A 13,284-nucleotide genomic window follows, 5' to 3' on the forward strand; every position below is an offset into this window, starting at 1 on the left:
ACTTCGGTCAACCTGCCCAGGTGCGGCAGTTCAGCAGCGGTTTAACAGCTGGACTTTCCGCAGGGCCGTCGTTACACGCAAATTGATTGATGTAAACGAAGAACAATATTATTTCAATAGTATTTACAATTTTGGTCTCGACTATTCGTTCCGAATTTTGAGCTTTCTATAGTTTCTAATTATCTCAACTACACGATCAATTAAATGGGACATGTATATTTTTGAACAACTTTACAAGACTTCCTTGAATCTGTGGAACATATACGTTTTAATTTATTTGAATTATTTATTTTCCAGAATTTCTTTCTTCCCATGTATTGATTGAACAGTTTTATAGCAGACATTTTTAAATTAATAAGTTCCTTCCCTGCCAGGTTACCCCACACACCAAAGAGTAACGCACTTTTACAAACTGGGCAGTACATTGGGCAGGCAGTGTTCCTGGCTCCAAAAAAAACAGTTAATTGATCTGTGTCCCACTTAATCCAAAACCCTGGCCTAATGGCAAATCCTCCAGTGCTTAATAAAGTCAGTCTGCCACATCCATGCAAAGACTATGCAAAACTATTTCCATAATATGCCCCCTTTCAGAAAAACATAGCTAATTGTTGATGAAAATCACTTTATTTCTTACTTTAATTGGCTGTAACGACTAATGTTTAGCCAGTGCAATACAAAGACACATCTTCATACGGGTACTTTATAAAAGTGTTTATTCGAATATTTACATGGGGCTCAAACAAAGAGGAAACGTTCAAAGACACACTTAATCCTTCTCTCACACAGACACACACACACACACACACACACACACACACACACACACACACAGTTTAATTCATTTCATTCATATTCTCCACAGTCTGAGATGATGACCTTCTGCTTCGGTTTGCCTTCTTTTGTTCCTTGAGCCTGTAGAAACAGGAGAGAGCAATGTTAATGTTTTACAAATGTACCTCAAGATATGTCAAATATCAAAATCCATCTCAGACCGTTCACTGGCTCCTTTCAATATAAAAAAGGGACAATAATGTAAAGATTGCTTTTTATAAAATTCTATAAAACACATTATACATAATTTTATTACTATAACCATGACGACCAGAGTGATACATCATCACATTCCCATCCCCCACACACTGCTTTATCAAGTCAAGTGTTCCTTTATTAATCCCCTTGGGGAAATTCAGGTGTCATAGCAGCATGGGGGAGGGAGGGGAGGTACAGGCAGGAAAGATACATATATGGGCATGTTGTGTGTCATGACGCAAGGGCTTCCCCAATTTTGGCACCAAAAGGATTCCTCCTTTTAACTAGGGATGTGTCAGTCCCAGTCTCCTCTGTAGACCAGACCATCTCTTTTAACAAGGCTCACAGTTTTTTGCTTTTTTTATACCGACTTGTGAAAAGGAATTAGAATCATAGCTGGGTATATGCTCATTATACCATCAGATTGCTTGATTTGAGCTACCCGTTTTAGAAAACATAGTAGCACACTGCACCATGCAGTGTTTAGTTAAGTACCAAGAGTCAGAGTCCCTTAAGTTCATACTGCTGTATCCCTTACCTCCATAGCACGGACCACATCCATGCCCTCCACCAGTTCTCCAAACACCACATGCTTGCCGTCCAGCCAGTCTGTTTTGTCATTGGTGATGAAGAACTGAGAGCCGTTGCTGTTGGCCCCGGAGTTTGCCATGGATAACTGTCCTGTACGCGTAAAAGAGGAACATTAGCCAGTTAAATACAATTGTCCAAAAACATGTTAAAAGGAACACACCAACATTATGGGAAATGCACTTACTGACTCAGACAAGAAGGTAAATACCAATTCTTCTCTATGCGTTCAGTAGAAAGCTAGCCTAGCTTAGCACAAATGAATGGAAGCGGATACGGACCACTAGCCTAGCTTAAAACTCCGGGAGAGGTTTTCAGGCCAACAGCTAGGTGGTCCATATCTGCTTCCATTCATTTGTGCTAGGCTTGCTTGCAACCGGATAGCTCGCTACTGAACGCACAGAGGGGAAATTGGTATCCATCTTCTTGTCCAACTCTGGAAAAGACAGTTGGAAAGGTATGCGGAAACATCTCACCTGCTTGCGTGTGTTTGAGGACAAAGTTCTCGTCGTCAAACTTGCGTCCGTAGATGGACTTGCCGCCGGTGCCGTTGTGGTTGGTGAAATCTCCTCCCTGGCACATGAACTGAGGAATGACGCGGTGGAAGCAGCTGCCTTTGAAGCCAAAGCCCTTCTCGTGTGTACACAAGCAGCGGAAGTTCTCTGTAGAGGACGTAAGGGGGAATAAGACTCATCATGTTCCATTTAACAGACTCCCTACAAACATAAACGTTGCATGTGGTTACCTTGGAAGAGGGCGGGTGACCTGTGATCGCCTTCACATGCACACTGAAACTCACAGTCCTGTGGTACAAGTCTGAGAATGTATTACATTCAAACGGTCCACAAAATAAGATGTTTTTTTTTTTGTATTTTATTTTTTTATTATTTTTTAAACAAACACATAAACAAACATGACAACACACAATAGGATATACAAATACACATATGCTCCAGCTCGTACCCCCCTCTCCCGGACCCCCCATTGGATAATCCAACCATTATAATTTGTTCCTAACCAGACACTACCATTATATGCTGGCTTTTATTCTCTCCACCACTTCTAACCACATTGCAATTAGGGGTGGGACGATACATCGATGTAATTATCAACAATCGAATCGGATCGATGCGATGTAATAAGATCGATTCATATCGATACTCTTATTTTGAAAATCCTGTGGCGAGTCTCATATCCGCCCAAGAACAACAGCAGTAGCTCCGTGTGTGTAGACGTTACAGCATAGCATTCTCTCTTTCTGTGTGTGTGTGTGCGCGCGTCTTTGGAAAGACCAGATGAGGTCAGAGGAGTTTGATGTTTAAATGTTATTTAAACATAAACAATATAATACATAATAAATGTAGGCCTATACATGATCATGCAACATCAACAAATTGTTGTAGGAACGGTTTGGGAGAGGGAGGTTGTGAGTTTTGAGTTCCAAAAAATTTAGCTTAAAGTTTAAAGCTCAATATATAAAAACGTGGCACTTTACAGTGAACAGGAGGTCTATTTGTATTAAAAACAATAGATTGATTTTCCTTTAAATGTCTGGAAGAGCTCAAAAATACAAATGTCAAATGATATTTTCATTACCTTTTTTTTGTTGATCTAAATGTTACTGATTGTGTTAAATGGGCATATGATATCATCTCATATCGATCGCAGGCACCTGAATCTAATCGTATCGTATTGTATCGTGAGAGACTTTGTGATATCGGCAAATATCGTATCGTTGTCCAAAGAATCGATATCGTATCGTATCATGATGAAACTGGTGATTCCCACCCCTAATTGCAATAAGATGTTTTTTTATTTAATTTTTTGACCATGTTTCTCTGCTATAGGCTCTTGCATGAGGGTGATTGGCAGCCAAAGAAGTATTAGCCTTTCCCTGACAACTTCCCTACTAATTGGGTGGAAGTCCGAGCCACGCTTAAGGCATTACTCAGGGCTAGATCCACAAAGAATGGATTGCACGGTGCAAGTTGCACCCTGCATTCAATCAATCTGCACGGTGATTGATTGAATGAAAATGTTATTAACAGATTGCAGAATGGGTACAATACAGTACGGCTCAATACACACAATTGTTAAGGGGATGCAGACCAGAGAAAGACTTCCGTCTTGTTTACATCAGGGTCCCCCATTTTCAATTCATAATGAATTGTAAGTAAGGGTGCAACTAGCACCGTGCAATCCATTCTTTGTGGATCTAGCACTCAGTATTGTGGCAAATTAATGGTGTTACTGACCCTGATATTATTCTATTCATCGGTGGCAACCTTTTTATGATTTCTTTCTGTGCGTCTGAAAACACAATGTTAAATTAGAAGACGTTATCTACTGCAGGTTTAACCTCAATCCTCTCAATCATTCTCACATTATATATATATATAGAGTACCATACTGTAGTACAAAAAACCTAATGACGATTACTCATTGATTTGAGATCATATGACGACGACTGAATTTGTTTTACCTTTGGGGTAGGAAGGGTAGTGGTACACTGCATTTACAACACTAGACAAAATGAGAGCAACACGGCAATGTGGCCTAATTATTATCGTTTTATCTTGGTTATCTTGTTTTCATGACCGTGGGAAGTCAAAACGCCCAGCCCTGCTATACTGTGAGGTTTTGGCATTACATCAGCACAGTAGTGCCAACATCATGGTATAGCACAACCTCCAGTGTCGTATTGCAACAGTTTTATCAACAATCTTATTAATAAGGTTTTCCGGAGGTGTAGCAGTAAACATAAGGCATTGCTAGGTTAAGAGTGCATTACCAGGAGATTTTGGAATGTTGCTCAGCAAATCACAATGCAAGATCTGAACCAACAGGTAGGTCCGATCACGCATTGTGATTGGTCGAGAGCGTTCTAAACCGTGAGTATATTCATGATACACTCACGGTTAAATCACCATGAATATACCACTGCACTGGCTTTAGAATGTTGTCGAAAATGTCAACTGCCATTCATCAAACGGAAACGGTGTCAACATGACCTACTCCGTGGACACCGTTATGTTTGATTTAACGTACCCGTTAACCATAAACAAGTGGATATATAAAGAGGACGGGCCAAATGCCAATTGCCAATCCAACGAAAGACGAGCTGGTCGCGCTGGAAAAAAGCCGCAATTAATCCTTCAACACCACCAAGACGACGGCCTGGGCATTGAACTGGGCCAACTCCCGGAACTGTCCGAGGTGCTGATGACTTTTTCCGACTTTCGATAGCCTACTCCATTTGAAATTACATAGCAAGCCTACTCCATTTGAAATTACATAGCAACGAGACATCTTTAGGAACTATTTTTCTGGGCGGCTAGGTGGTGTAGTGGGCAAGGCACTCGCCACCAGTGTGGAGACGCTAGGATTCGCGTGTTCGAATCCAGCTCTCCACATTGTTTTCAGTTTAGCTGGTCGTCCGCAGTAATACACATTGGCCGTATTACGGGGAGGGAAACTGAAGGGTGGGGATCGAACGTTGTGAACAAGCGACTCCTACAAGTCGGTTGGTGCGCCTGCGCAGTAGAATCAGGAAGTGTCGGGGGCAGCGTGAGCCTCCCACGCGTTACTCCTCGACACTGAGAGATCGAGCTGCGCAGGTGAAAAGATGCGACTGCTGTTACCTCAAGTACCGGAGGGGACTTGTGCTATGTATGACTTAGTCCACATTGCAGCCGGCTTGTGGGAGGCAAGAAACAGCGTTCGTGACAGGGGAGGGTTGAATTGGATGATACGAAATTGGGATGGGAGAAAATATAGAAAAATGGGAGAAAAAGTGGATAAAAAAAAGGAACTATTTTTCTACGTCAAGTTCACTGAAATCGATATAAAGACACAATAATTGTCTGTATTCATCCTATATTTTCCCCCGACGGTGCAACTTGCTGTATAAAAGCAATAATACACTCGAACCAGTGGGATATCATAAATATTGCCACTCTGTGATGCCTACGCCACTCGAGCTTCGCTCTCGTGGCTGCAGGCGCATCACAGCCATGGCAATATTCATGATATTCCACTGGTTCTCGTTAGGGTTGGGTACCTTTCACATTTGAACCTGTGAATCAATACCGGTACCCAACGGTACCTTTTTTCGGTACTTCAGTCTCTAATCTACCTACCTCAGTTGTAAAAAAAATTATAAAATCCAAACTTCAAATAACCACACTTTCGACAGCTTTCGGCTTGCCATTGCCCCGACTGCTTTGTTGTTGAATCAAGTCAAATCCTAGGTAAGCGTATATTGTGCATGTGAACGTTGACGTGAATTTTTATTTATTTTTTATTTTTGATAAATGATTTTTCTTTTTGTACAGTAACGAAATGTGAATCGGTACTCGGTAGTTATAGTTATTATACAGTTATTTATTATTTACGCCATACGTTTGTTTTTGTTATTTTGCAGATAGGATACCAAAACCAATACAAAGAAAAGCATGGAGACCTGCTGTCATGGGAACGACGTCAGCCCTGAGGAGGAAGCGCAGTCGACCCGCAGGCTTGTTGCCGATTTTGATGTCCATGTAGACCTGAGGGTTCACTCTGCCCTTCTTGGCTGGCGGCTCACCCTGGAAAAACAAACAAAACAATAGCATCTTAATTTTGTTTCACAGAAACACTTAACTCATTGGACGCCAGAGGTCGCTGTGGGCGTATGGCCATGTGTGCCAGCGCTTTGTTCAATGGGGATAAATGCCCCAAAAACTATATTAAATATTATAGCTATGGATCTAATAACATAGTAGATTGTCATTGAGTTTCTTCTGGTCAAGATGCAAAAAACAGACTTTTTTTTAATCTTTTTTTCCCCCCACCCATACATTTCCGTTTTATACTGTGGTGAATATGAGTATAGTTTTAGAGTGCTTCTGTGTAATCCCAGGAAACGCCACCAAACTGCATTTCATATTAAATCGTACCATTCCTCTCCTGGATCAATAATCAATCTGAAATCAACGCTAGATTATCGGTATTATGTTTCATCATGCATGCATGAAAGGGTGGGGGGGGGTCGTTTTTCTATGCTTTGATCGCCACCAACGGAATATGTTACACAGTACATTACAGACACGATTGCGGGGAAAGAATTATCGGATCAACGCAAGATTGATAACATATAGTCCTTACCTTGTCTATGATGTACTGCAAAAAGAATAATCCAATTATCTGATCGCCATTCCAAATACTGATCGCGATCATAATCCAGTATTGAACATGAACGGGGGGGCACACCCTCGTTGATGCATCTGTTATAACCAGAGTATTTAGACCCCGCCCGCCGCAGCTCGGCCCAGGCAACAAGCCACATCGTTTCAAATGGAGTGCAATGGAGGCCGCAAGGCAGGCGGCGGTATTGGACGTTTGCGATCTCAGACCCATTCCCAATGATAACATCAGGCTAGGGCTGGGCGATATGGCCTAAATATGATATCACGATATTTTCTGACCTTTCGGCGATACACGATACGCATCACGATGTTTTTCTTTTTTTCCCCAAAATTCATTATGAGGCTTACCAAGACAGTATTTGAGTTTGCAAGCTAACATTAAAGACAAAATAAAATACCCATGCATTTAGCATTTTTATATTATATATTAGATTTAGATTATTGGATTATTAGATTATATATTGCATATATTTAGCAATGAGATATTATATGATTTAGATATGAAATATGATGAATTGAAAATGGGGGACCCTGATGTAAACAAGACGAAAGTCTTTCTCTGGTCTGCATCCTCCAGTCCGCTGTTGACTGTTGTTGTATTGAGCTGTACTGTATTGTACCCATGCTGCAATCTTTTAATAACGTTCTCATTCATTCAGTCGGCAAACAGAATGATTTTGATTGACAGTCGCGTCTGCCAATTACGTCACATCGCTTGCACCCGCCCTGCTGTTCTTAGCACCAATCGGAAAGCGCGTATTTATTTTTTACTTCCGCCATTGGAGAGCTCAATGACAATGGCAGCTCGCGCGGCCGACGTTTAGCTTTTAGCTCCGCAGAAGGACTAAACGACTGGAGGCATAATGATTTTACTGTAACGGATGTTATAATAAAAGCCTTTCCATACATCTGTCTGATTGAAAACTTTATTAACAGACCGCAGAATGGGCACAACTGAGTCAGCACGGGCTGAGATATGAACGAGCTTGCTATATCTAGGTCGACCTCGGTCGGCACTATGTAAATACGCTGATGTTATTGAAAGTGTAACTATATAGAGACCTCTGAACAGGTCCTGCATTATTATTATTATAACGTTAATGCCACAAAACGAATGCCTTTGTTATCATAAGTAGTCACTTTTGATGCAGTAGTGTGTGGGGCGGCGCTGTTCAAAAGTGTCAACGTGTGGACCAGATTGACGCGACACAAGCCTCTTGGGCAAAACATCACGATATCCACGATACGTTTAAAAAGTGTATCGTTAATGAACTGTACCCGATATTTATATAATATCGTCATATCGCCCAGCCCTACATCAGGCTGGATGGATGAATTATGAAGGGAAATATCGAATAAAAGAAATAACGACCAAAACCCGAGAAATCTCTGGTCTGGCACCCAGCGCATGGCGAGTTAACCAGACTTATCACGGGTTTGGCCCCGAATGAGTTATGGAAAGATTATACAGGTTTTTATTCATATACTTCGAAAGACACAGACGTTGACCTCATTACTAAGGCTTTATCATAGTCATCATCCGTATATACATCTATACTATTACCATATATATATATATCCACATCCGTCTGTACATACCTGCATATAATAATTTGTACACACCTGTAGATAGATACTTTATCTATACATATCCCTTACCTACTCTTATTAGTTACACTGCTGGCCAGTATAACTTACTACCTCTTTATACCTGCATCACTGTACATATTAATAGTACAACTCTGTACATACATCTGATTAGTACTATACTCAGTAGTACTAATTTATATATTTTATACCCGGTTTAATCTCCTGTACATTGTATATTACTATTGCACTTTACTGTTGTTGTACTGTGCTTGTGCTGTATAATGGCAATACATTTTAATCTGATCTAATCCTCCTCCTCTCCATCATCATCACCACCACGTCGACAAGAACGCTGTCTTACTTCCTTTGTGGCGCTGGCGGATCCTGCAGCCGACTCCTCCATCTCCGTCTCCTCGTTCTTCCCAGAGAACTTCTTCAGCCAGTCGTCATCGGACCACACTGACAGAAACACAGGAAGTTAGCGTCAAAATATTTACAAATCCAGGCAAAACTGAATAGGGATTAATTTGTGAGTCACCTGGTCGAGAGGATCCCTCTTTGATCCTCATAGGTTTGGCGATGTTCACCCGGATGGTCCGTCCAAAAAGCTCAGACTCGTTCTGGCAGGGAAAGACAGTGAAACAAATACATTTTACCAAGTAACCTGACCACCACCACGTGGCATCGACATACAGTTATTAAGGTACAACAATGACATACAGGCAAACAGATACAGGCTACCAACTCACCATGTTATCAATTGAAGCTGCAGCATCCTGGGGAATAAGAGTTACATAAAAGACATAAGATATAGGAATATCACAGCAAGATCCATCATATTATCCATTTATTACAAGATCCACTAGGTGGCAATGAATACTACACTATAATTTACTTTACACTTGGTCCAGAACTCACCTCTGCCATTTCAAATTCAATAAAAGCGAATCCTCTGTGTTTTTCTAGGAAGGAAAAGAAAGCTACTTTAGCTTCTTCATTCATGATTCATAATGATGCATGGTACAACGTTGAATATCTTGAGTGAAACATTACGTACTTTATTAACAGATTGCAGAATGGGTAAAATACAGTACGGCTCAATACACACAATTGTTAAGGGGATGCATACCAGAGAAAGATTTTCGTCTTGTTTACATCAGTCCAATCAGGGTCCCCCATTTTCAATTCATAGTGACATATGACATACAGATACAGTACTGCTACATCTATACATTTATGACATACCAGATTTACAAATACAGTACTGTTTGTGATACAAAAAAAGTTTAAAAACATTTGACGAAGAAACTGTACATTGGATATATCATGCACGCCCTTTTTATTAAAAGGCAAAAGGAAACGTGAGCCAATACATCCCACCATGTTTTAACATAACCTAGCTAACGTTATAGCCATCTCTAAAGGGAACCAACCGTTCATCTTCTTCGCGAAGGTTGGTTAGGTTATAGCTATGTAATGTTAAACATGGTTATAGCCGTGGTGGGGGATATTATGGGCTAGCTGTCTATATCTTCTATGCTAGCGTTGTTAGCTACGGCGGCTAAGCTAGCTCAACGTTTAGCTAAGTTTAAGAAACATCTGATCTTACCGGTTTCATAGTCTAGAGGGATTTGAATGTCCGTTATATCTCCAAATGGGATGAATGCTGCCTGCAGCACCTTCTCATCCACCTCCTCCGCCAGACCACCTATCAAAACACACAAACGTTGGTTTAGAAAATTAACAAGGCAAGGAGAAAACGTCCATCCTTTTGAACTACCACGTTAGCGTTTGCCAACTCTCCTCGCTTCACATGTTGCTATCCGAGACTAATTTCTGTGCCGCAAACAGGGGTTAATGCGTATATGTTTCACCGATGGTAATTTGTTCAGTAATTCAACTAAAATATAGTTAATAAAGCAAAAGTTAAACACACTAACCAATATACAGCACCCGTTTGGTCGACGCCATATTGGATGTAACCTTTCAACCCTAACCCCAACACAGATCCTCATTGGTGCATTACAACGAAAGCCCGCCTCTCTCCTTTTCAAGCGAGCTCTTGCGCCACCTGTCTTTGGAATCAAATCCGCAATCACCATCATCTCCAGCAGAAGTCCATCTGTCTATCAGCTCCTCCAGTATTATTGTATGCTTGATCACAATATTCACAATTGTCCCGTGGTGGAAGAAATACACAGTTCCTTTACTTAAATCAAAGTAGAAATGCCCAGATAAAATAGTACTTTGGTAAAAGTCTCCATTCAAAATTCTACTTAAGTATCCAAAGTGAAAGTATATTCTACATTATGTTTGTGTGTTCCAGTGCTTGGGAGCATGCATTGATTGATTGATTGATTGATTGATTGATTTGATTTTTATTAACAGATTGCAGAATGGGTACAATACAGTACAGCTGTATTACAGGGGCCAGTTATGAATTGCAGTCTCCCTTAGGTGAATGAATGAATGAATGAATGAATGAATGAATGAATGAATGAAAACTTTATTAACAGATTGCAGAATGGGTACAGTACAGTACAGCTCAATACATACAATTGTTAAGGGGATGCAGACCAGAGAAAGACTTTCGTCTTGTTTACATCAGGGTCCCCCATTTTCAATTCATCGTAACATATATGACATACATGACATACAGATAGACAGTACTGCTACATCTATACATTTATGACATACCAGATTTGCAATTACAGTACTGTTTGTGATACAAAAAGAGTCCAGAAAGAAAAGAGTATATACATTAGGCGTAGAAACTGTACATTGGATTGGGTAGGTGGGGGTGGGGGGGGACTGTACATTGGAGGTGGTTGGGTGGATGGGGGGGGTTGGGTAGGAGTGGGGGGGGGGGGGGGTTGGGTAGGAGGGGTGGGTGGGGGACACTGTACAACTGTACAAACAACACTGTACATTGGATTATTGACAAGACCATACTTGGTAATTTACTGTACATTGGAGGGGGTTGTGTTCGGACATTTACAGGGGCCAGTTTCGAGTTGCAGTCTCCCTTAGGTGTTTGTTGAGAGTGTTTTTGAAAGTGGGTAGTGATTCACATTCCTTTACAGCTTTGGGTAGGGCGTTCCACATTGATGTGGCATAATTGCGAAACGTGTTTAGTCCCTTGTTTGAGCCGAATCTGGGTTTAACATGATTTGTGGAGCTCCCTCTGGTGTTGTGATCGTGGTATTCACTGACCTTTGGGAAGTATTTTGTCATGTACATGGGTACCTTGGTCGTGTAGTGTATCTTGTAGACCAGGCCCATTGCAAGTTGCTGTACTCTGTCGTCTACTCTAAGCCATCCTAGGTTGTCAAAGTGGGCAGGGGTGAGGTGGGTTCTGGGAGTCAGGTCAAGTAGTAGTCTGACTAGCTTGTTTTGAGATGTTTGTAATTTGTTTTTTAGTGCCTTTGAGGTGCTTTGGTACCATGAGGTGCAAGCATAGTCGTAGTACCCTTGAATGAGTGCTCCTGCTAGAGTCTTCAGGGTATTCTTGTTTACCAGAGAGGAGATCCGGTACAAGAATCGCGTTCGTTGGTTGACTTTTTTTATTACATTGGATGCCATTTTGTCACAGGAAAGATTAGCCTCTAGGATGGAACCCAGGTAGGTAATTTCATCTTTCCTTGTGATAATATTGTCACCCACTGTAACTGAGAAGCCATCGGTCTTGCTGAGTTTGTTATTTGAACCGAAGAGAATGGACTCTGTTTTACCCAGGTGTAATGATAGTTTGTTATCAGCGAGCCAGGTGCAGATTCTGCCGAGTTCCGAGCTGAGGGTTTTTTCAACCTGTAACTTGTTCTTGTCAGAGACCAGCAGGGCTGAGTCGTCCGCGAACAGGAACAAGTTGCAGTCACAAGCTGACGACATGTCATTTGCATAAATTAGGAACAGTAACGGTCCTAGTATGCTTCCTTGTGGAACACCACAGCTCACTGGGAGGGGGGGGGGTAGAGTACCGTTTACCTCCACCGTCTGTTCTCTCCCCTCCAGGTAGGATTGCATCCAGCTCGCTGATAGACTATCAAAACCAATTGCTTTTAGCTTGTCAATCAGAATGGAGTGATTGACAGTGTCGAAGGCCTTTTGTAGGTCCAGCATGACCATGCCGCAGTATTTGCCCACGTCCACCTCTTGTTTGATGTGGTCGTTCAAATAGAGAGGGCATGTGTCAGTGGAGTGGGATGTTCTGAAGCCAGATTGGAATTCGTAGATTCGATTTTTTTCCGCAAGGTACTTTTCGACCTGTTCGTAAAAAAGATTCCATGACTTTCGAGATGGAGGTAAGAATAGAAACAGGGCGGTAGTTGCCTGGGTCCAATTTGCTGCCTTTTTTGTGCAGGGGGGGTTACTCTCGCAATTTTGAAGTCTTTGGGTACGTGTCCCTGTTTTATGGAGAGGTTTATTATGTGTGTGATGACTGGGGTGATGGCGGCTGCTGAGTCTCTGAGGAATTTGGACGGGATATTGTCATAGCCAGTGGCCTTGTTAGGTTGGAGGGCTCTCAGTTTTTTTAGTACCTCCGCTGTTGTTACCATTTCAAGTTTGAAATCGTCTTTGCGGACCCCTAGGTTATTGTAGTAGGCTAGGATGTGTTCTACCCCAAAAAGCCCTGAGTGGGAGGGACCAGGGTAGTTTATTTACCAGTGTTGTGGCTATGTTTGTGAAGAAAATGTTTAAGTAATTGGCCACATCCAGCTTGTCTGTGATGAGCGTGTTATCTGTCTTTATGTTTATATTTGAAAATCTGGTATTAAGTTTTTTACTGCAGCCTAGTTGATTATTGAGTAATTTCCAAAGTTCACTGGGTTTCTTTTTGTTTTCCTCAGTTTTGTCATTGATGAAATTCTTTTTTGCATTTTTGATCATGGAG

At 41.5% G+C, this 13,284-nt stretch overlaps 1 protein-coding gene across 1 annotated transcript; it reads right to left on the reverse strand.

Moving 5' to 3' along the window:
- Positions 1 to 718: 718 nt before the first annotated feature.
- ppie (peptidylprolyl isomerase E (cyclophilin E)) lies at positions 719 to 10,389 on the reverse strand. Its single transcript, XM_084310651.1, has 10 exons — positions 10,334 to 10,389; positions 10,003 to 10,101; positions 9,312 to 9,355; positions 9,143 to 9,169; positions 8,932 to 9,013; positions 8,755 to 8,852; positions 6,080 to 6,203; positions 2,094 to 2,279; positions 1,568 to 1,710; positions 719 to 912 (listed from the first exon to the last, which is right to left on the reverse strand). The coding sequence occupies exons 1-10, from the start codon at positions 10,362 to 10,364 to the stop codon at positions 844 to 846; spliced, it is 903 nt and encodes a 300-aa protein (XP_084166777.1). The 5' UTR covers positions 10,365 to 10,389; the 3' UTR covers positions 719 to 843.
- Positions 10,390 to 13,284: the final 2,895 nt, after the last annotated feature.

The sequence above is a fragment of the Notolepis coatsorum genome, assembly GCF_963971535.1.
Source record: "Notolepis coatsorum genome assembly, chromosome: 3".
NCBI classification, from domain to species: Eukaryota; Metazoa; Chordata; class Actinopteri; order Aulopiformes; family Paralepididae; genus Notolepis; species Notolepis coatsorum.